Genomic DNA, 24,905 nt, shown 5'->3' with positions numbered 1-24,905 from the left:
ATATGCATTACAAAAATTTTGCATTATATAAGGTGGCGGTCTCGCTTTTGGAGTAAAGTCAAGATTGGTAATACAAATCTCTTATGCACAATACTATTCGATAGGGCCTTATTGGTAAGTTCCTAAAGATGTCATCTGTTTGATGAGAGCTAAGGTCCGACCAGTTAGATTCTTTTCCTACCTTTCCCGATGACCATCCATTACAAAAATTAAGTTTGATTTTATATACCACCCTTAAATAATTCCGTCAAAACCTACAAATTTCGATAAAAACTTAACTGTAATGTTATTTTTGTTTGAATCCTAAACCGCGCATTGAGAATTTTTTTTTAATGATTCTTCAAACAAAAAATCTATCGAAATTGTAAAAATTGTTAAATTAAAGTGAAGATTGTAATATTAATCCAAGCTTAAGGTAGGTATAATTTGATGAAATTGAAATTTTAAGATAAAAATTCATATATCTTGTCAGGTTATAAAAATTGATATTTTCCTTCGAGAATAACTTTTTTTTTTCTTCAGAGAAATTCTCAAACTTTCTTTTCTAATAGAGGTTAATTTAACTTGCTCCGAGTCAAACATGTCTAGCTTTAGACTTATTTTAAGTATTTCTCGGTCATACTTTCATAATTTTAATTCCCTTTCGGATGTGGTATCGACTCATTCATATCTCATCTCTACTCGGATGTCAGAATAATAATATTTTTTAACTTATTTTAAAAGAAGTGAAACACTTATTTGTTAATTTAAATATTTTTCATTAATTTTTTAATTTTATTATTATTTTTTCGAAATATCTATCGACATCGACATTGTATCAATTTTTCATCAACATTTTTATAAACTTTAGACCTTAATATTTCCATCGACATTTAAAACTTTGGTACTAATATGAAACTCGAGCACTAGGACACGAGACCCATTGTCAAATTAACATCTATTAGTAAATTCATGAAGGTAAATAATGCAATTACAAATTTTAACTAGTCTACGGTAGTCGATAAATCGATCTCAATAACCATATCAAACTTTTTTATGGAAAGGAAATCCTCAAGTTTCAAAAGGTCTCAATTTTCAAACTAGTGTGCCTGTTTATATCCGTACAAAAATAATAGAAATTGCAGTTAAATACTAAATACAAAATTGGCAAATAATTAATTAACTAAAATTAACAATTTAACTAAATAAACTCATGAACTAACAGCTCCATTTTGATAATCATCGCGGGTTGGTGATCACCTACTTAAAACTTTTCGTGAAATTAGACGTAGCCGTGCATGTAAGTTGAAGGCACTCAAAAATATATTTAAATAAAAAAAAGATTGTATTTGGTTTGATCAAATGCTAACAATATTTAATTACTAATAATATATTTTTATTTCATTTAATTGAAAAGATCAAGTTTCCACAAATTATATAACGTATAGTACTTTATTTAATTCGTTGTGCCAATCTGAGCTAAAGTATGTTGAAAGTTTGATATGATTCATACATTTGTACTAAAAAAATATAACCTTTATTATTTAAAATAATAAGTATAAAAACTAAAAAGGATTTTAGATTACATTCTATAAATATAGCCATGTTAAATATCCCATTTTTTATTCCTTCATAAAATCAATTATATGCGTATTGGTTTCTTGGTCAACTAAAGGTTTCTCTATAAATAAAAATAAACTTCCAAGGTTGAAATTAATCTCTTTCCTCTTCCTCTTAGATTTCCTTTTACTCTTTTTAATCAGATCAGAGTGGAGATTGAAGCCTTTTGACGTTTTGGTAAAACAATATATGCTTTAATCATATTAACTATGTTATGGGTAAGAAATTGAGCGCAGACGTGGGCGAATCACGCGGCTTCATGTGGTAGTGGAGACCAACCCCTGTAGGCCGACCAATGAAGAAGCCTGCAGAGCAGCGGAGGATACGCTGGTTGGCGGTGAGAGTATGATCCCACACCTAGAATGTTCCCTAAGAGCATGTCAGGAGACGTATGTGAGAAAGGCTCCACCATAGCATGCACTGATTGCCTCTTGGAATAGCATTCCCACTTACAAAATTGGGAAAATACCTCATTCTTGAGGTGAGGCAAGTGCAAGTAACTACTGAAATACACTAAAGCTTTCCATATTTTTTTCTCTCTCTCAACTTCTAACTTGAGCGTTTGAGGATATTTGACGAGACACTTCATTAGTATCGAGGTCCATTCTCGAGAACCCTATCCGACGATTGTCGCGTTGGACATATAAGAATATTGAATTTCAGCATCAAGATTGAGGTTGACGATTTGCTTTAAGATTAGTTACAAGTTTGTTGTTTGTTGGAAAGTTCAGGCATATAATATAGATTTTAGGGAAATCATAAGAAATAGCTATGTACATGATATCATAATGAAAAATGGTCAAAGTTTTCGTAAATTGCATATATGGCCATACTTGGATTTCCTAAATTTTAGGAGAGAGGTAGAATTCCATATTTATCATTCGCATATTTCATACCCATATTGCCCTTGCATCATTTCTCCATTTTAACCCTCCACTTTCCCGCCACCGATATTCCAGAAATCACATTATCAAACCGTCAAATTGCTAAAATCTCTCCATAACCAAACCAACAAGATCTCTACATTCGAAAGCTACAAAATCTACATTATCAAACAATCGAATCTATCTATATCGTTCAAACTTTTTAAAAATATTATTAATTTGTCTCTAATCGTAATCTGATTAAAATCTATAACAAACCTAACTAATTAGGTACTAAAATCGATTGCAATCACTATTAAATATGGTGCCTCCTAAATATTCTTACACAAATTTCATCGATCCCTATTTTTTATCAACCCAGACAATCTCAAGTTCCTTGAGACATGGAGGGATCAACAACGAGCAGAGAATGACTTGTAAAGTTTAAGCATTCAGATTATAAGAAGATTTCCACTCTTTCTCTTATATACGCTATTTGAATCTTGTGATTTGAATTGAAGGCCTATCCCCTGCCTATGACAAAGATCAGGATCCTCGATCTCTTCCTGAATATTGATCAACGGCTTTCTCTACTGGGAGTCATCAAAAGAGGAATGGGCATACGCTGGTTCGATAAGCCAAGGAAAAACAACCATCGCCGACGAAACTCTACGTCTGGGTCTTATTCCATCTCAAACTCGGATTAGGAAAGTAGGTTTCGGGGGTTCATTGATAGGTTTCGGGGTTCATTGATTAGTAAACCTCCGGTGCTGGTAAGGTCGGGACCGTGGTCGTCCATCTCCAGTTTGCTGAAAAAGCTCGTCGATTCTTCCCTTCGTTCCTTTTATCTTGGAAATCTCACTTGGAATGCTATGCATTCTTTTCGATCTTGTACTGACGCTGAATACCGACCCAATCTCGATGAAAAAAGCAAAAACGTGAGCAACCCCCATTTAGAAAGAAGGGTCGAAGGTTTTGGGCCTGTAGCTTTCCTCGTCCGCCCTTCGTCGGGTGGTGCTTACCAGATAACAATCCCCAAGCTTCTGTTCTTCAACAACCGGAGTATTTAGCACACCCTATTTGAGACTACTAAGGTAGGCGGTGGACTCTTTCATTAGGGAAGGGAAGAAGGGGCCTAAGCCACCCCCCACCGCGCTTACGGCTCTTTACCCCAACCCAACTAGCTCTGGCTCCAGGTCTTCCCTTTCTATTCCTCGATAAGCGGACCGGGCCTCGACCCGAGTGGAAGTGCGATGTGTCTGGAAACTCGGGATCGTAAATGGATTCGAGTACCATTCTGATCGCCTCTTTCATGATCTTTTCTATAGGTCGAACTACTGTGAATGTAGCAGATAACAGCGGAGCCCGAGAATTGATGTGTATTCGAATCATAGGGGCTAGTAATCGACGATATGCTCATATTGGTGACGTTATTATTGCTGTAATCAAGAAAGCCGTCCCAAATACACCTCTAGCTCCTTATAAATGGACTCCGTCTCCCAAAGAGAATCCATTATTTTGACTAACTTATCCATCAAATCCTTTTTTTTTTAGATTACTCTCTTCTTCCCTCTTCAGAGTCAAAAAATCTTGTTGAACTTCTAGCATAGTAGTAAGCAGAGCCTTCTTCTAACTGGTTAGAATTTCGTCTTTCTCCTTTTCGTTCGACTTAGGTGGAGTGGTGCTTCACCTCTAAGAATCCTTGCAACTTCCTTCACCGGCGTTTACCTTTTTTGTCTGGGTGCACACAAGAAAGTCACATTTAACAAACCTGAAGCATTGAAGGGTGTCGAAAGACTTGTAATCAACCATCAGCCCTCTTCAAGCTGCCGAATATAGATAGGAGATCCACTTCGACGTTGCAACTACGCTATATATTGATATTGAAACTGCGCTAATAAGGGCACATCCGCTTTTCGGAATTGGGGCCTACCCGAAAAAGAATCCAATCTTTCTTGGTCGTGAATATCTGAATAGAACGAACCGCCTCATGGTTTGCTTCGGAACAGTTTACGAGGTGAAGGAGCGATAACTTCAAGGACTGAAATGTTTGGGTTGGGCCTCTACAATCGCCCTAATGCGGGCTGGATCCCGTTCCCCGTACACATCCATATCGAGTTCGGGAGCCTCCTCAACGGCCAAGTTTTTCTATCAATCTCCTGGCCCGGCTAGCTAATAGGGCGAGCAGCGTAATAGAGTCTCCAGGATGGACGACGTGAGTGAGAGCCCAGACCCTTACCTGCCTGCCTTGAACTACTGCACTTGCGCATACCTTTTCTTGCTCGAGACAGAAGATAGCTTGCTTCGTGCTTCGCCCGCCCGATCTATCCGTGCGTTGGCAGGTAGGGGCTTATCTATGTGATTCGCTACGCTTGCTTGCGCCTATCGGCGGACTGACTCTATTGCCTGCCGGTTACCGAAACGTTTTCTTGTTTGAAATTCCAGGTCTGGTCTTCATTGGTATTTGATTTTTGCTCACCCACTACGTTTTTTTTTAGTTTTTCCCCCGCCCGGTCGGATCGAGGATTGAAGGTCTGGAATTGTGGACACAGGGAGGGCGGAGGCATACCAGGCTTAATAACGACTAAAGTTGGACGACCGGGAAATAGCACTGAACGCCTAAGAAGAATCGACCGAATCGATCTATTAATAAATAAAATTGTTTATCGCCAATGCTTGCTAACTTAATTTTATACTCGATTTATATTATTTATTAATGGTTCTTACCTTTATACTTGATTAGTTTCATTAGGGAAGTAGCCTAGCTCAGCTGTGCACACGCCTTAGGCGAGGCCGATCCCACAGCTAAGTAGCAAGGATATCGCCAGTCGATTCAGACGCTGTTCCAGGTAAAGCACCACCCGCAGAGGTATTTACATACCTAGTTTTCTTACTGGCATATGATCTTGGACATGTCTTGTTGGCTTACATAGAAGAACTGAAGAATTTATTTTTCTCCTTGATAGTTTTCTGCCACAAAATATGTCATCCAAATTGTTTGTTGTCACATTTGGTCGTAATGAAGTTATGCCCTAGCTTGATTCTTTGGCGGTGCGAATTGTGCCATTTTATCCCCACTTTAATTTGTGCATTTGAGTCCTAATGTGCAAAAACTAGAAGCAAACATTGGAGATATCGATATTTAACAGACAACATAATTATTGAAAGTTGAGAGAAAGTAGTAGAAGATTATTGGAAAGGAAAATGAGTCTCCTTCTCCACAAGACATTGTAGTCATAATGAGCAGTCACATGATCTCATCCCGTCTTTTGCAGCAAGACTGATTGAGAAAAATCTAAGTACCGTGTGTATCTTTACTTACTCTGTCTTTATTCTGTCTATACGCATCTTTACTTACTCTGTTTTTATTCTATCTATACACATCTTTACTTACTTTGTCTTTATTCTGTCTATACGCGTATTTACCCTATATTAGATAGAGATTATGCTTAACCATGATAATTAAATTATGCAAGCAAGTAGCTCATTATAGTGTAAGTAAACTACTTTCAGTACCACGTAAGTATTATTATATACATCATATGAATAAGAAAATATCCAAGTGCTTCACCACATTTCTAGTTTGTCCTTACCTTTATTTGTAACCTTTTTTGTAAGTTGTTTTTTTATTGATTACGTTTTTTGAGAATAAGAACACGGTTCGTGAGTTTGGTATTAATTATCGTGTCTTTCAATGTAGCTACCCCTCCATAGTTTTAAAAACAATATTTGATTTTTTAATAATATTTTTTATACTAATTTTCCACTTTTATTTACGTTTTATTAGGTCATTTTTCATATTTTTCTACATTTTACTCTCTTTTTTTATTTCAAAGTATTCATTTAACCGATTTTATTTTTGAAATTTTGATTCACTATTTTATTTTCTAAAATAAAGTTGTAGCAAAAAGTTGTTTCAAGATATTTTGCCACAAAATTTAAAGGGTAATGGTAGGATATAATTTAGCTATTTTGGTGCAAGGTTATATTTATCTATATTAAATTCTAGATTAAACTATAACTGGTAGCCAATTTTATGATATTGAATATTTTTGGCTATTTTTCAAGTCTATTTAATAGAGTCATTCTCTACTTGTCCCTAGATTTTATTATATGAAGCCCAAATCAAACCAACTTCTCTTACCATTGAAGATCTCTCGAAAACATATTAAATTATCATTTTAGTCCATTAGATTTTTATGATTATTATTTGTTATAAAAATATTAAATTAATAAGGCTCTTTCTCTTCTTCCCTTTAAACAAAGGTTCACCATTTTTTCTATTTCAAATTCTCTTATTCCTTTTTTTTTTTTTAATATAGTGCCAATTTTAGTAGGAGTGACTTACCTTTTGCCTTCAAGTTTCCCTCTAATAAAAATTCGAAGAAATTACAAAAATAATATGAGGAGAATATGTATTTATATATATATATAGTATTAGGTTTAAAATTTTACAAAAATAAAATAAATTACAAACTTATACAATCACATAAAACTAATCAAAAGTAATATTTTTAATTTTTATATATATAATATTAGATTTAAAATTTTACAAAAATAAAATAAATTACAAACTTATAGAATCACATAAAACCAATCAAAGGTAAATCAATAATTTTAAAAGGACCAAAGTGTTTTTTATCTCTAAAGTATTTTTTTTTTTTGACGGAGATCTATAAAGTATTACATATATGAAATAATAGTAACAATATTTTTTAGTACAACTAATAATAATAATATTAAAAGAATCAATTATTTTTACCCTTAAACTTAGCAATATGCTTCAATCATATAATGTCATCAAATTGTACATTTAAATTAAATTTGAACAAGTGTTACAATATACTCTTTACCTTAAATTTGAATAAGTATTGCTACTTTTTTAATGTTTTGATATGCTTTCAATTGAAGAATCGTTAAAAAATATTCTGGTAAGTTTAATGAATTATAATATATATATAGAGAGAGGATGAAATTGATAATACTTTCATAGAAAATGGATACTAAAGTTGGTTCTTTTATTGAAATTTGTCAGTTTTGAGAGAGTTATCCAATGGTTGATCTTGTCCACGTTGATTAGACTTAATTTTGTACAAAATTAACATTCATTGAGATTAGTGGCTTCGGAGGATTTTGGCTTACTTTTAACTAATATCAGTAGTTGAATGAGTAAAAATTAAACAAAAGGTAAAAAGTACTACATTTCACACTAAGCCTAAGATTCAATTCGATGAAATTGAAATGAAGTACAGAATGAAAATGGATACACTTGTTTAGGATTAAAAATTTTATTTTTTCATCTAATAAATTTAATTTGTTGATAATATATAGTTTATAGTTTTTATTTTTTTAGTTCCTCCTTTTAAAGTACATAAATATATATTGCATATTTCCATGTTGTCAACATTTTTGGTATACAATTCATCATTTTCTTGTGAATCTAATTTTCTCTTTCCTTTTTTCTTCTTATATCATGTGAAGCTTTCTAAATATTAGGTTTGCTTTTTTCATGTGTAAATTTAATATTCTTTTTTTTTTTTGAGTCAGTAAATTTAATATTCTTATAAATTGTTTAGTGTCAACTTTTAAGTATAATTTACTCGAAACATTAGTTATGATTTTTTTCCTTTGAGTATTACAATTCAAAGGAAGATTTTAATTTACCATTTTACAATTTTTACAGAAATGATCAATATCTTGACTAATTCAACTATGAATATATTAGGTCAATACTACTCTCGCTTATTAGAATTATAATACTAAAAAATGACTTCGCTCTATATTTATCTAACTTAAAAAATATTTGCATAATCAAAATAGGTTTATAATTGAGGATGTTTCTATTTAAGCTCTCCTTCTCCCTCGAATGAATGATGGGGTATTATGTATGAAAATTTTGATGCATTTACATAAACAGTATAATATAGATATATATTTTCAAATATTATTACAAGAAGTTTAAAATTTAACAAAAATTGCAAAATAAAAATTTACATTAAATTCAAATATAATATGTCCAATAATAATCAAATTTACGTTGCACATCTTTAATTAATTAATACAGTCATCGATTTTTTTGGAGAGGATGCTAGACACATATTACTAATGAAGACTTATTTTTACTTTAGAAAACCATGATTTAATATTTGAAATGTTTGCTAACAATAAGATTTTGTGAGATTGTGTCAAAAAAAAAAAAAAAAGATTTTGTGAGACTATATTGATTATTTTTAATTTTGAAATTAAAAAGATTTAAATTATTGTTTTGTAGATTACAAGCTATATCTTTCTGATTTAAAACACATGATGGGCTATTGTTGATGAGTTGGGTTAAAAAAGATTTCTGGCCCAACCCATTTTTGACCCAATCCAATTATTTTATTTTATTTAGTATTTATTATGTTTCAAATTAATTGTTGAAATAGAATATTTGATTATTAAATTACATTATAATAAAACTGAATAATATTATCTATCAATAAGTTTTATTCTAATGAAAAGAATAAGAATAATGTTATCTTATTTTGAAATTTTAGAACTTTTATCTACTTATCAATAATTTAGTTGAAATAAATTATTATCTTTCATAAGCAAATAAATTGTTAACATGAAATTCACTATTACTCAAAGGTAGTGTATTTGAACTCCACCCTATATTGTTGTACTTTAAAAAAAAATATGGAATTCACTATTATTTACTAACATAGCAATACGTCTGAATAATATTTTCCAAAAGACCATAAAACAAATAAACAAGTTAATAATCTATAAAATAGAAGTAAATCATGGTTTCTCCTGTAGGAAAAATCATAAGGCGAGGAATTTTTCTATACTACTCTTATTGATTATATCAGTCGAATTAAAAATTGTATGAAATTCATAAACTAAAAGAATTAATATAAGTCTTAATAACGTGCCCAATAAAATTCAATAAAAAAGTGCCCAATAAAATAAGAAACTATGGAGTAAAATAATTGTAATTTGTATGGGCATGGCAAAATTTTTATTGAAGTCAACAATGACAAACATCACTCATGAGCTGTATTTAGGGATTTTTCTTTTAGTAAAAAATTTGTTTGAGCTCAATTAAGTACTTGTTAGGTAGCAAATAAAATAATATGATCAATTTTTTAATTAATCTAATCCACCAACCCTATTATTAACTTATTTGTTAATGCATGTGTAATGGGACATTACAACTGTATGATAGAAAAATAATTTACACAATTTGGGAGTATAATTTTATTTTTAGTATAATAAATATGGGAGTGAGAGATTGATCTCTTGATCAGAGATGAGTGCCAATTAAAACTGAACTAAACCATGTTGGCTGTATACTTTTATTTTTGAAACCGTAATGAAATGATTTATATAAAATCTATATTTTGTATATAGAGAATATCCCTCCCTCTTAACAAATCCATAATTTTAGAATAATAAATAAAAACATCATTAAAAAAAAGATAAGCTATGTTTTTGAAAAATATTAACTTCAAAATAATTATTGAGACATGTTTTTGTAAAATTTTTATTTTTAATAATAAAAAGTTGCCATTAATATAATGTAAACCCCTACTTTAAGAAATTAATCATCTCTTTAGAAATATATTTTATAGTATTAAATCAAAAGCTAATTTTGTTTTGAAATTTTATATCTATAAAAATAAATTTCAATACCAACTTGTGCATAATTGGAGGGTCAAAATATTAACAACTATATTTATTATTAGCAATTTCTTCGAATATTGTAAGATGGTCGAATATGCATTTTTACATCATATGTGAAATCAAAATTTGAATTCACGATCTTTTGATCGAAGACGAGTGTCTTAACTCGTTGTCGTTGATAAGCTATATTGATATTTGAATAATAATATTAAAACAAATCATGTATTAATAAAAAAAGTAAAAAAAAAAAAAAAAAAAAGACAAATCATGTTTTAAGATGGAATTTCATTTTTAATTAAATCCTAAAATCACCCTTAATCTTCGAGTAGTTTTCAACCAATGATGTAAAATAGTCAACAAACCATTCCATTTTCCACGCCACATATAACTTTTTTAGAACACAATAATATTAATTTTCATAGAAAAATCCAAAATTTAGACACAACACAAAGTAAACTTGATTGGATATTAAACAGAAAACAGAGCATAAAATTTGATCGAGCATTCTACACCGAACGATCGATCATTTTGGGATCATAATTAAGCTGCCGGCCGATCTCCGATCTCCGATCACCGATCACCGCCGGCAACCCACATTAAGTAATCTTTATGTCGGACATACGCGATTGTAGGTGGCGCAGTTTTCCGGCGGCGGCACACCATTTTTCTGGCCGAGGCAGCTGTCGTAGCGTGGCTGCCGGCTACAATCGACGGCGGCGCGATTCGCATTGTTTGTGGAGCTGGTTTGGAAGTTTTGCGAGTTGCTCGCTAGAATCCGACTGAGGTGTGACTCCATCAAAAATTCCGAGTCGAGATCTTTGTCTCCCACTAGGTGTTTTATGGTATCTGAATCACATGAGTAATTAATATGAAGGAGAAATAGTGAGTTTGGAATGACTTTTGAAATTTATTTTTAATGGATTCAAATTTTCAAAAGTTTTTATTTTTTCAAATGCGTTCCAATTTAATTTTTTATTTTAGAATGAGACCATCAAATCTCGTAAATCGTCTCTCCTGATACTGTCTTTTTTTCCTTCATTTACATGGTAATTAATCAACTTATATTTTCTTAATTTGATTGATTATGTTGAAACTTAATTACAATCTTGAGTAAACAATGAGTAAATTTTGATGGTAAAAAATGATTGTAAGGATAATGATGAGATTTAACCAAATTATTAAAACCCAATTCAAACTTCTAAAATCATTGCACACTCTTAAATTAATAGAGAAAAAAATTTAAGCTTCTAAAATCACATGAACTGAAATTAAAAATAAGCATAAATTTTAATCAATAACTATGTCCAAATAATAACAAGTATATTTATAATTTAACCCATTTTGAAATTCTCAAAAAAATATTTTTGAAAAGTAATTAATAAACATATTGCACTCAAAAACTACTTTTTTTTTCTCTCTAAAATAAAATTCAAACTTACTAGAAGTATCGTTGGAAGAAATAAGAGCAATGCAACCGGTTGGACTGAGAAGCAGAAACACGATCGCCACGGCGGTGGGTATCATCAGCGCGGCGGCGGCGACGGCCATGGCGGTGGCAGCGGAGGAAGAAAAATGGGAAGGGAGAAAGAATGGGAGTGTCCTTGGTTGTGGGTAATGAGCCTATTTTTATAATGTCAAATAATTGCTATTCATTATTCGTCTTCGTTGTTTTATCATATTTTTTTAATGTTAGTGATTTGATGTCTCTACTACTTCTTTATTAAATATAAATTTTATTACATTATAAATTTCTCCCATTGTAACTTAATAGATAAATATATGTACGTAGTTGAACCAATTTAGGTACTTGTCTTCGACCAAAAACATGGTGAATTTGACTGTTTGAATCTCCCAACTTTATTTGTTGTAAAAAAAAAAAGATAAGTGCATAAGTTTTTTTAGTCTTTTTTTCTGATGGCTGAAAGTTTCATCCCCACATCTTGGTTGAACTCAGAAAAGAAAAAAAATTGAATATATATTTTGCACCTTTACTTTTAAGAAATTTTAATTTTCAACATTTTTATGTGCTGTCGCATTCGGTTAATTAAGCCGCCTTTGAGTTCTTCTTGGGGTTGGAAGGTTATCCTCAATGTTTGAAATCGGTTTCGTCTCTTTGTTAGGAATGTTATGGGCAACGGTCAGCAAATAGTTTGTATGGTTTTAGTCCTAACTTCCTTTTGAGTCCTTTAGTGCAGAGATATGGAGTATGAGTTCTTCATCTAATTACTCTCAAGTATCATCTTGTAAGAGTTTCTGATTTCCTAGGTCAAGATGGAGCGTGGTACTGGAGTAGCGAGGTGCGAGCTTTCATAGAAGCTGTATCCTCTAGTTTAGGGATGGATGACAAGATTATAATTTGGACTCCAACGACATTGGGGTTACTTTCTATCTTTCGTGTTTGAGATGTCATTCGTCCTAAGGCTTGAAACAACACACGTATCACATACTTTTCATGTGTCGTGTCAACACACAATCCACCCCTGCTGAAAATAGTTCGAATTGATATTCAACCTAATTTGATCAATTATTTCCTTATAAGAAGCTGTAAATCTAAGATATCATAATTATGAAGCTGTCGAATCTCCGACCCTTACTATATGTTGTCTTTTTTCTAACAGGGATTGGCGCGGTTGAAGGTGCCACAGTTTTCCGCTGGTGGTGTATTCCTTTTCTCGCCAAGGCAGCTGTCGTAGCGCGGTGGCCGTTCGCAGTCCCGCACCGAACCCATGTTCGCGTTCGGGGTTGTCATAGTTTGGAACCTTAGAGACTCTGCCAAAATCCGACTCAGGTGCAACTCCATTAGAAACTCCGACCCGATGTCTTCATCTCCGATAAGACGTTTGTGGTTTCCTAGGACATCCAGTTGCAAGTGAATTTGAGATGATTTTTGGAAACAAAAGGTACATTTCTTTCAAGTACAACATGTGATGATGGAGGATCGAACTCACAATCTCTTGGTTGGAGATATATTCCAATTACTACTAAGCTATGCTTGTTTTGGCACAAAATGTAGTATTTAAGAGAAGCACTTTTATCCAATAATCTTAAATACTAAAAATAACTTAAATTTTTTTTTATCTCGTTTGGAATGAATTTTTTAAATATATGTAATTAATTTTTTTAGGATGTTTGTGAGGGAGGGAGAAAAAAACAAGGAAGAAAAGCTCACTAATATAAACTTTCAATTAATAGAACTTTTAAATTGTGTGTAATGCGTCTTTGAACTTCCAAAAAAGTGTACTCCAATATGTATCTCAATAATATAGACATTATTAGACTATTAAATTAAATAATTTCAAAATTTTATAAACCTATATCAACACAAAATTGAAAGAGGGTCAGGGTCTTATTAGACAAAATACTAAAATTTACATCTATAGATACGTAAATTTTAAAAAAAAAATTTGCCTAATAGCCCAGAGACTTATTAGATACAAATTGAAATTAAGTTTAAGATTGAATAGATACTTTTAAAGTTAAAAGAACACGTTAGATAAAAAAAAATGGTAAAAATTTAGATGTCTTTTATATACCACACCTTAAAGTTAAAAACCTATTACATACAACTCTAAAAGTTCAACTGACTTCGATTAAACTTATAATTTAACTAAAATTAAAATACAGAGAAGGATACATCAGTAATTTACCTTAGAATTCTTTGAAATCCTACAAAATCCAAAACCTTTTACGAAAATAGGAGTTGAAACCTCAAACACAGCCTATTTCAAGAGGCAACACAAATAGCATAATTTATTTGAAAAAAAACCCCTCAAAATTTCGAAAAAGTGAAGAGTCTATAAGAAAATTATATAAATATAAATATATATATATATATATATATATATATATATTATATAGAATTATAAACACTTTTCACTGTCGAAAAATTATTTTAAACTCACCCCAAGTTTCGTTGTTGAGGAGTCGTTTGGAAGTTGTAAGAGCATCACAATCGATCGGGTTGGGCAGCAGAATTGCAAGCGCCATAACGGTAGGTATCATCACTGCTGCTGTGGCCATAGCCGTGGCTGGTTTCAGTGTCGGTGGCGGTGGAGGAGGATCAAGCAGAGGAAGATGATCAGAAAGGAGGAAGAATGGTGGTGTCTTTGTTATGGTGAAATGAGCATAATTTATATAATGTCATTTGATTCATGCTGCTTTTTTCATCCTTTTTTTAAATGTTTTGAATTGATGTCTTTTCACCTACTTGTTATTTAATATAATCTTTTAAATTTAATTCTTACTTAGTCTAACTTGTATAGTTATTTAAAACTTGGCATAAAAAATTATTTAACATAAATTAATATAAATACGTGTTTTGTTGATTTACTGCAAGGCTTGGTCTCACCATGTATTTAAATTTTTGTTAAATGACTAATTAAAAATTAACGTGGTAGTTATAAGTAAAGTTTAGAAACTTATAAAATAGAATATTTAAAAATTTATAGATGAAAATAAAAGAATAATGAAGTTTGAAATTTTTTTTAAAATATTTAAATGGTTAGAGATCAAAATAAAATAAAATGTCATAGACTAAACATCAATTTAAATCTAATTTTAAAGTCATTTGGATATTTAAATTAATACCTAGGGAGGTTATATAAAATTTTATTAAATGCACCATAAAAATTTATTAAAATGACTCAAATTTTATTTAATGTAAAATTTAAGGTGGAAAAAAATAGGATAAAAATCTATGTGTGTGTATATATATATATATTTCAAAAAAGAAAGGGTCAACGTGACAGAGTTGACTTATGTATTTAAATATATGAAATTGTTTTGTTTAGGAGGTTAATTAATATTTTTTTAAAGTCTTTTTCTGAAATGTCATATAAAAAATATGGGAGAGGAGATTAGAATTTACTATGGAGATAAAATTATCGAGGAAACTAAACCTCACTCAGAAATATATTCTATAGAATTTTTTTTTTGGAAGAAATTCATAAATCTTTTGCACAAAATAATGGATTGCATTATTATTATTATTTCTATAAGATAGATTATATTATTACTGGAATTTTATTTCTAAGAATGATACGTTAACTTTTTTTTTTTTTCAAATAGTTGAACTAGTGACATGTGAGACTGGTAGAATATAAAGATAAATAAAACTTTAACCAATTAAATTATGTAAATTTATTTTATAAATTAATAAATATTTTCAATAAAGAAGATTAACGAGAAAAGAAAAAACTAAACATTGGGAGTTCTAGCAAAATAAAATAATTTCATTTGCAGTAATATCAAGGTACCCATTTGCAAGGTTTGAACTTTTCTTTCTATAAATAAAAGAATTAGAAAAGTAAATTTTAAATTTAATAATGAGCGTTGAAAACACCATTAATTATAAATTAAAATTATGGACAAATTACCATACATAAAGTGAATTAAAAAAATACAACTATATGAATATCAAAATATCATCACCGAACATGGAAAAAGAATACACGCAATATCAAAAAATAAAATTTTTAAAAGATAATATATTAATGTGTTATTACGGGTCGCCAACATGAACTTAACTCACTCACTATAATTAGTACCTATTTTCAATCAGTAGATCGTCAGATCGAATTTCTACCCTTACTTATTTTACTCAATTTTCTCCTTTTCTTTGATTTTCTCTTTTTCTTTAATATAATATTTAATAATATGTATGCTAACTTGATCATACCTAGTCTTGCTTTGTCTATTGAGAGGGGAAAGAGAAGAAAGTCCATTTTACAAAAAAGTCATTATTCAAATGAGCACACATAATGAAGATAGAGGAAACTGTCTTAGGGTGATGCAACTTGGAAGATCTATCTTGAAACATGTTTTAGTCTACAAATAAAAAGCACACATCTTAGGGTAGATTAGCGTCGACTAACAAATTATGTAGGAGTATTCAAATAATTCGATAACTTGAAAAACCCAACCAATTTCGTAAGATTTGGTTTGGTTTGATTTGGGTTGGTTATTTGTAGAATCGAAAAGCCGATTCCGTTTGTGAGTTGAGGAGATTTTGTATCGGTTCAACCCAATCAAACAAAACCTATGTTCTAATTTTATCTCCTCAGCCAAGTCCCTCCCCTCACTCTCCCTCCCTGGCAACTTGCAAGTCGTCTTCACCATGATAAAGTAGTTGCTCGTCCCCTCTCTCCATAGCTAGTGAATCATCTTCGCTGCAGTAGATATAAGCAATAATGAAGAATCAACCACTCCATCATCTCTCTCAATTTCTCTCGTTCCCGTGTTGTCTTCGCAGCGTCTTCACCCACATCGCTTGTCTCTGCCGCAGCAGCTGCTCATCTCGGCCGCAGTTGTCAATATCTTTGTCGTATCAAGTTGGTAGATTTTGTTTATAAATATTCAAGAAAATTCATACTTAGGCAACTAGATTACCCGACCTGAAAACATATGCGGTTGGGGTTGGGTTGGGATTGGTTGCACACTTCCTTCGGATCTATCGTGTATACCCTACGTTGGATTTTGGCAAAATATTGGAATTGAAGTTGTCCCACAACGGAAGAATACAAGGATGGTCTCCATGTACTAGAAGTTGTCCCACATCGGAAAAGTACAAAAGGGGATATACTAGCCCTAGTTAACTGAAGTATTTGCTTTGAAAGAGTGTTTTGTGTAATTGGGGTCGGGGAGAGAAATCTATGTGATTGTAATAATTTTTCACATAGGATTTTCCCTTGTGGGCCGTGGTTTGGGATTTTTTCCGATCACCCTAATCATACCCAAAAGATCCCTTACTCGTGTACACCCCTAAGCTTAGGTCATAGTGCAGTGATAAGCCAGCCTACAAATATAGCGGAGCAATGATTATGCTGCTCTCTTGTTGAACGACTATAACTATTTTTGTCGCATAAAAAGCGATGAAAATTACATTTTGTCGCTTCCATAGCGACGAAAGTATTTTTTCGTCACTACGGAAGCGACGAAAACGAAATTCCTCGAAAATGGTTCGTCGCTCAAATTTTGTTTCGTCACCCCATTTGAGCGTCCAACAAAAAGAAGGGTGTGTACGCCATTTTTTTCATAAGAAACGGCGTCGTTTTGGCACTCGGCGACGAAATATATTTTCGTGGCCCAACTCCAAAACGGCTCTGTTTAAAACCCCACCCCATTTCTTTCTCCCTCATTTCCTTCCTTCTCCCCTCTTAGGTCTCTACTCGTCTTTCAGTTCTCCTTCGTAGCCGCCATTTCCTTTGTCATTTCGCCTAGAGTTGGTTCTGTTCGAGTCTCATGTAAGTTTATTTCATTTTTAAAAGTTATTTTACTTGATTTATGCTTATATGCTTTTTTTTTTTGGTATTTTTCGTTTTTCTTCGCCGCTGTCCCTCTAACTGAAAGTTACTGTCGTTCTTTTGAGTGTGGGTCAAGTTTAAATCCAAGGTAAATTTATTTGATTTGAAACCTTAAGTTAATTGATTTATATTTATATGTGATTTTTTTTTTTGTAGATTTATTCACGATTTGGGTGGTTTTTACTATTTTCCAGCATCTGACCAGGACTTTCAATATCACGATAAGCAAAACATGTGCCAAATGAGTAACCAAGCCGAGCCGCAATGAATAAAGAAGGTATAGTAATGTTATGAATGACCCAATTATCAAATACTTGTGACAATATCAGGAGAAGAAAACGTTTTCATATGCCTCCAAACATCCATGTTTAACCTTTTATTATTATTATGTTAGGAAAATTACTTATCAATAATATTTTTCCCTTCCACGGTTTGTCAATGAAAAATAAGTCAACCACAATAATTAAAAAAATAAAGTACACAAACAAATTTATATTGGTTTGCCCAACCACGTTCAATCCTCCGCAACAACAGGTTCTACTATAATTTTGGAATAAATAATGAGTAATACAAATCTCTCAAATCTAGAGGTTTCGACAAAAGTCATCTAGCTTATAGGAACTACAACAATAGAATCCTAGGAATACAAGAGTGAAAAACTTCACAAATAGTCGCAACAGCTGGTTGTCAATGTCGCTCTAGAACCTCGAGATCTCGACCTCCTTCTTCTACCGAAACACTGATGCGACCCTTCTGTTGGTGACTCAACACAACTCACGGCCACTCATTCAATTTGAAATTTGGTCCTTACATTTTGATGTTAAAAATTAGTCCAAATATTCTGATTTATGTTATATGGTGCTTGTAGTTAGCTTTAGTAGGGTTACTTGGCTGAGTGGGTAAGTGGGTAAGTGGGATATTTCTTTTAGGTAGTGGTCGTTATTATTAAAGAGATCGTTTTTAAGGGTAGTGGTGCATCTAAAAAAAAATCTTTTCTGTAATTTCTCTCTTGCTAATTTAATTTCTTTACATGATTATTTAATTCTTAAATTTTTTTAAAAAAATTCAATTGCATTTCGTTGAATTTTAAATAATAAGTAATTGTTGTAAAACTTTTTGCTTAAATATTGATGTGACACGTTAATTGAATTAATAGATGATTTAATATAGCATGAAAAAAAAATTGGTGTATGATATATTATAGCGAAGTCGTGCATTAAAGTTTTTAGCAAATCTATTTTTTTTTTTGAGTACAACAAATCTACCCTTATTTTAGGAAAAACCTACCCTTATTTTATTTAATTGACCCTGTTTTGTATCAAATCTTTTAAAACTATTATATGATAATTCATGTTAAAATTTAAGTAATTATGTTAATGATAGATAATTATTAAAATTACTATAACTTTTTTTTCATGGACTAATTTTTTTTGGAGAAGTGCAAATCTAGCATAATTTACATATATCTTATAAATTTATCAACTTGAGTGTAGTTCAATTAGAAAAGACAAATCCTAGATCAGTTGAGTAAAGAATATAAAACTAAAGTTATGATTTTAGTTGTTGATCTAAACATAGTTAGCGAAGTAGTTCTGTTTGACATCTATCTTCAAATAACTAAGAAATTGTGAGTTCGATCTGCCACTTCACGTGCTAAAAAAATATATTGGAAATTTGAAAAGTAAAAAAACACACCACACACATTCAATTTCAATCTAACAATAAATGAAATTGAATCCAAATATCAAAATTCCCCACCTACCAAACAAGACCCCCAGCCAAATTCAATCATGTTCCCCATAAATTTCATCTTCCTTCTCTCGTCTCCACCATTTCTTCATATCTCCCAAAATCCTCCACATGGGACTTTCTTCAAACACCATGGGCGCACCATCAATGGCGATCACAATTCTTCTTCTTCTCCTCCTCACTTCGGCCCCTTCCAGTTGCAGTAGCAACGCCGTTAACGACTCCGCCGCGTCGAGATTCCTCGTCGGAGATGAGATCGCCGATTCCGAGTTCTTGATGGAATCGGAGATCGGGCGGATGCTGCTGAATTATGGTAAGGATTTCCAAACGCTCAATACGAACAGAGGCAACCGGCCGGTATGTCAACGGCCGTCGCGTTACGACAGCTGCCTCAACAAGAAGCGCCAAACGCCGCCGCAGGGAAAATGCGGCGTCTACAATCGCGCCAATCCTTGTAATTAAAACATCTGGGTTATGCTTTAGTGGATTGTTACGGGACGCTAATTAATGGTTTTTTGTTTTTTGTTCTTTTTGTCTTTGATTCTTTTGAGTTCTATCACGATTTCAATATTATATTCGAGATTGTAATACTTACTAGTTGAGCTATGTTCAGATTTCACATCGAGAACTTTTCTCGTGAAGTGGCGTCTTTTATAAGACTCAACTTCTCAACTTGAAAATGTCGGCTCGATCATGTTTATATTGGCAGGAGGAGGTTCTCTTAAGAACAACAGCATGACAAGAGTGACCGGAACCTATCTTCAACATTTTTATTGAACATTCAGGGTATAAGGGTCCTCGTCGAGAGGAAAGACATGCCAAAATCTCCCTAAAATTCTGAGGTTCTATCAACCACTCCCCCCCTAACAAATGTAATCTCTTTCTATGGTTAATTAAGTATAATATTGTACTTTTATGTTCTTGCTTGAAAATCAATGTTAGTGTGTCTTTATCTTTTGTTTATTTTATAACAAATATAAGTATTTGATAGCGTTACTTATTTGTTTTCGTACCGAAATGCGTTGAGATGCAGTAGTACTCGACTGGACATCTAGGAGTAAAACACTTTTGTATCAATTTTTGCTGTAAACTTTCAATTTGAGCCTATATTAATTAAAAATTTTCAAATTTGGTCCATTATATGTTGACAATTTTAATTAGGAACTTTCCATCAGTTAATATTAAGTTGGTTGATTATAAACTTACCTGACATAACATTAATGAGTCCCAGACAAGTTTAGATGAGTAATATTAAGTCACCTAAAATAAAATAAATAAAATTTAATGCCAACTTCTTAGAGATTAATTTGGATGAGAAATTGAAAACTTTCCTCTCTTATATGGCATAATTTATCTTCTAAAATTTTACGAATCACTAAATATCATATCATGTAACCTTATCATTAACCAATTTTACCATTCAGTAAACAACATATATAATTAAGAAATCTTAAAACTGAAAGGCTAAATTGAAACTTTTAAAATAACAAGAACTAAATTAAAATGAGAAAAAAAAAAAGATTCAAACTATTTACCCTATTTAGTGTGGAAGGGCTATGAGGGAACCATATACTAATTGGGCCCCCTATAATAACTTCTTTGACCATACAATATATGGGTCACGAATTAAACAATCGCCTGACAAATACAACCTCCACAAAAGACTAGAAAATTTTAATTATATGACAGTAAATTTAATATGTAGTGTTAAAATTATTACTACTTTTTTTCTCTCTTCAAATATAGCGTGTTATTTTTTGAAAATGTATTTTATGTTATCTTTTAATTTTTTTAATTTAAATTATATGATTTTTGTAAAATTTCAAAATTTCAAAAACAAAAGACAAAGAACAGTCTTTTTAAGGCATATACTCCTTATTAAAAAAAACTAGAGGTTAGAATTCCTACCTACTATCATGGTGTTGAACTAAAAAAATTTGATTTGGATTTTTTTTTTTTTGTTAAATTTCAAATTTTTGCTATATTTATGTAAATGAAAACTTTTAGATTTTGATAGCTAAATTTACTTATTATTTACCACATTTCTCTATTTATCTTTGAATTTTTTTAATTTAGATTATACGAGTTTTGTAAAATTTCAAAATTTCAAAAACAAAAAAGAACAAAAAAAACTTTCTTTTTAAGACATATACTCCTTATTAAAAATCCCTACCTACCAGTTTGATTTGAATTATGCCTTTTTTTTTCTTTTTGTTTCTGTAAAATTTCAATTTTTCTATATTTAAAAATACATATTTACGTAAACGAAAACTTTTAGATTTTGATGGCATAAATTTACTCATTATTTACCACCTTTCTCCAAGCATATTCTATTTGTCCAACCTATCCTACTTTCTTTAACTAATATCACACAAACTCAAAGTCTATAGATGCTTTGATTCACATTGGCGTTTTAGATCACCAAAGAATATATATATATATATATATATATATATATATATCTTTTGAATGCATTTTTCTTCCTTTCATTTGTCTTGGTTTCTCGACACTAGCCTCCCTCCTCATTTTCGTCCTCGTCCTTTCCTTAAGTTAGCTGCTCAGTCGAGTCATATCGACCTTGACCCTTATTTGTCTCGTCTCGATTTGAAAACTAGTATGTTGAACTTGAAGAGAAACACATCAAATAAGTCTAAAAAGACGATTACAAGTGGGAAGTGTAGTAGATTTTTGATCTCCATCAACGTCCTTGGAAGCACAGGGCCAATTAGATTTGTAGTAAATGAAGATGATTTGGTTTGCGAGGTGATGAAGACCACTCTTGTAGCATATGCTCGCCAAGCTCGTCTTCCCGCTCTCGGAACTAATGTCGATAATTTTATTCTCTACTGCGTCAACGATGGAGTTGAAGGTAGATTCTCATGCAATCCTTTCCTTTTAAGTTAAATTATATTGTTAGGGTTTGTTCGGTAACATTCTCATTTCTTGTTTCTCATTTCCAATTTTGTCAAGAAATCTATGCATTTTGTCACTAACTATGACCCTATTTGGTAATGTTCTAGTTCCTTGTTTCTTGTTTCCAATTTTACTAAGAAACGCCTAAGATTTTGCAACTAATTATGTTTCTTGTTTCTCATTTTTTTTGGAAACATTCTCAAAATTGTATAAAAATTTCGGAAACAATCAAAACAGGTTTCTCGTTTCTTATTTTCGTTTTCAATTGATTACAAAACATAAATATAAAATTATTGGATCATCCTTGAATTTATGGGTGTTAGGGTCATTCAATTCTATTTTTCTATATTAAAAATTAGGAAACATAAATGGGATCAGAAATGGAAATGTTACCAAACGAGCCCGTTCCTGTTTCTTGTTTGTGTTTCTTTATTTTTAATGAAGAAAAATGTGTTGCATGATTTCAATCTCCAAGAATTCAAGTATGATAAAAGAATATTTTTATTTTTATTTTGGAACAAATTAGAAATGGGAACAAGAAAAGATAAACTTGTTTTGATTGTTCCCAAAATTTCTATATTGTGAGAATGTTCCAAAAAAAGGAAGAACAAGAAACAAAGTTGGTTCTAAAATACTTAGATTTCTTAACAGAATTGGAAACGGGAACGTTACCAAACTGACCCTATATTTATTATCTCTTCTTTTCTGGGAACATTTTCAAAATTGTATAGAGATCTTAGAAACAACCAAAAACAAGATTTTTCTTTCTTGTTCTCATTTCTAATTTATTCCAAAACATAAATAAAACAATTGAATTCACAGATATTGGGGTCATGCGTGCAATTCATTTCTATTTATTAAAATTAAAGAAACAAAAACGTTACCAAAGAAGTCTTTAATTTTCCATCTTTTGTAGCGAGGTTTGAATGTTTATTTTAACTTACTACAGCTCTAAGTCCAAGGGAAACTATAGGAAGATCAAAGCAAGTAAGGCACTTTCTGCTATGCAAAAAGCAAGGGACTTCACATGCATTTCCTAATGATCAGAAAACATTGTCAAATCAAATGGAAGAAGAAAAGAGGAGAAACAGTCATTGTAAGACATGGCTCAACAAGTCCCTCATGAGTTACACCATACAATTTTATTGCATGTTATAATTACGCCCTCAATCAAGATATTCGTGAATGATAGAAAGTTGAGACTTCTTGTCGTTCTCGTATATATGTAGCAAGTGAAGACACATATATATCGAATAAAATTTCACAACAACTTAGAACACGTAAATAATGACTTGAGTATAGGTCAAGTTAATTAAGCATCTGTCATCCTCTCTCTCTCCAAGTCGTAGGTTTGAATCTCCATTCCAACGTTTGTAATATATAATATACTGAAAAATAGTTTTTAACCTTGTACTTCTAAATTATGATCAAATGATCGATATGGTAAGAAATAGTTGTTCTATGAGCATTTAAATTATTATTTGTAAATTTGTAATTTTGAAAGGAAAATATGAATTCTTTTATTCTAAAAAAAAATAATAAATAAGCCATCAACTAAAACACGTTAAAAAGGTAGGTGGCTATCATGTTTGATCTCATTCCCTCTTAATTAATCCTAATCCTTTTGAACCAATAGGTGACCGAAGAATTATTTATAAAACATGATTTTACTAAGTGTTGCTTAAAAAGAAATAGAAAAAATTATTATTTTTAAACAAAATTTTATTCTCCAACAAATGGCAAGCCTTGTTGCCCATGGTAATTATGTGGTGGAGATGCTTTAAAATTATAGAGCATATGATAGGCAAAATTGAATTCTATTCTCATTGTTTGGTGAAAATATTTGTACCTCCAGAGAATTAGATGCTTTCAATAATGATTATTAATTAGTTTTAAGAAATCAATTCCCTTCTTGAAATTCTTTTATTTTGTTCATAATTGAGGAGAAGGTTATTATGTTGGGAATAAGAACAAGTCTTCACCTAATCTGGGGTGGAGGCTAAATATTTGAATTGCTTGCGATATTTAAATGATACACGTTTGATTTTAGGTGATATATTAATAATAAAAAAATTGCACGATTTTAGCTGGGTTTTTTATTGTTAACATTCCAAGATTGTTAACCCCTCTTCTTAATTAATATCTAACATGAAATATGTCGGATGTTTCAGCCTGATCTTGCTTGCTCCTCTTTTTAAAGAAATAACTTGTTTTTAAAGAAATAGCTATACGAATTTACAATAGAAAAACTTTTGTTCGTTGTAAGATCACTGAAGGTAGGGTTGGTCATAAATTTGGAGAGTTTGCTTCGACATGGAAACGAAGACGTTCGAGAACAAATATTGGATCGGAAAAAATAGGAGGAACTCGAACATAGCAATGCACACCTACTTCATGAGATCCATTCATTCTTCGTACAATATGTGGCAATTGAGATAATACATCACAATCTAGACGGTCAAGCAAGTCAAGGTCACATGTCCGGGTATTCATATGACTGAATCGGAGATACTTCATTCAAGAGCCATGCTTCGTAGTGTCAAATCCTTGCAAATGAATTTCTTAAACACGGTCAATATATTTAACTATGACGAAATACATCACATAACCAAATGGTCAAGGTACTATCATAACTTATCTCTATGATCAACAAACGTTTTAGTAGAGACTACAATTGTTTGATTTAGTCGTGATCAGTATGAATCATCAATTCCATTAGTATCGCATCTCTTAAAATATTATTGAATATGACCGCCACAATGTATTTGTCCCTAATAACTATTAAATACAGTTCGAAACCTATGTATCCCTT

The 24,905-nt window shown here is 31.6% G+C and overlaps 1 protein-coding gene and 1 long non-coding RNA gene across 2 annotated transcripts; one reads left to right on the top strand and one right to left on the bottom strand.

The window, feature by feature from the left end:
• Nucleotides 1–12,088: 12,088 nt before the first annotated feature.
• On the bottom strand, nucleotides 12,089–14,256 carry LOC111013278 (uncharacterized). The gene is made up of 2 exons (XR_015792962.1): nucleotides 14,033–14,256; nucleotides 12,089–12,980 (listed from the first exon to the last, which is right to left on the bottom strand). It is a non-coding gene; the product is annotated as an uncharacterized LOC111013278 (long non-coding RNA).
• Nucleotides 14,257–21,665: 7,409 nt separating this feature from the next.
• LOC111013214 (uncharacterized) lies at nucleotides 21,666–23,506 on the top strand. The gene is made up of 2 exons (XM_022287622.2): nucleotides 21,666–22,049; nucleotides 23,043–23,506. Exons 1-2 carry the CDS (start codon nucleotides 21,797–21,799, stop codon nucleotides 23,249–23,251), a joined length of 462 nt encoding a protein of 153 aa, XP_022143314.2. The 5' UTR covers nucleotides 21,666–21,796; the 3' UTR covers nucleotides 23,252–23,506.
• The last annotated feature ends 1,399 nt before the right edge of the window (nucleotides 23,507–24,905 follow it).

This window comes from Momordica charantia (genome assembly GCF_013281855.1).
Source record: "Momordica charantia cultivar OHB3-1 chromosome 8 unlocalized genomic scaffold, Mcharantia_2.0 BLBB01000008.1, whole genome shotgun sequence".
In the NCBI taxonomy this organism is placed as follows: Eukaryota; Viridiplantae; Streptophyta; class Magnoliopsida; order Cucurbitales; family Cucurbitaceae; genus Momordica; species Momordica charantia.
This window is presented reverse-complemented; position numbering and strand designations above follow the sequence as displayed.

What these genes read in the sequence shown, in the direction of transcription:
- LOC111013214 (XM_022287622.2), top strand. Translation starts at nt 21,797, where the DNA reads ATGTTGAACTTGAAGAGAAACACATCAAATAAGTCTAAAAAGACGATT. An exon ending in CGTCAACGATGGAGTTGAAG is followed by an intron (nt 22,050 to 23,042) that starts GTAGATTCTCAT and finishes AACTTACTACAG; the next exon opens with CTCTAAGTCCAAGGGAAACT.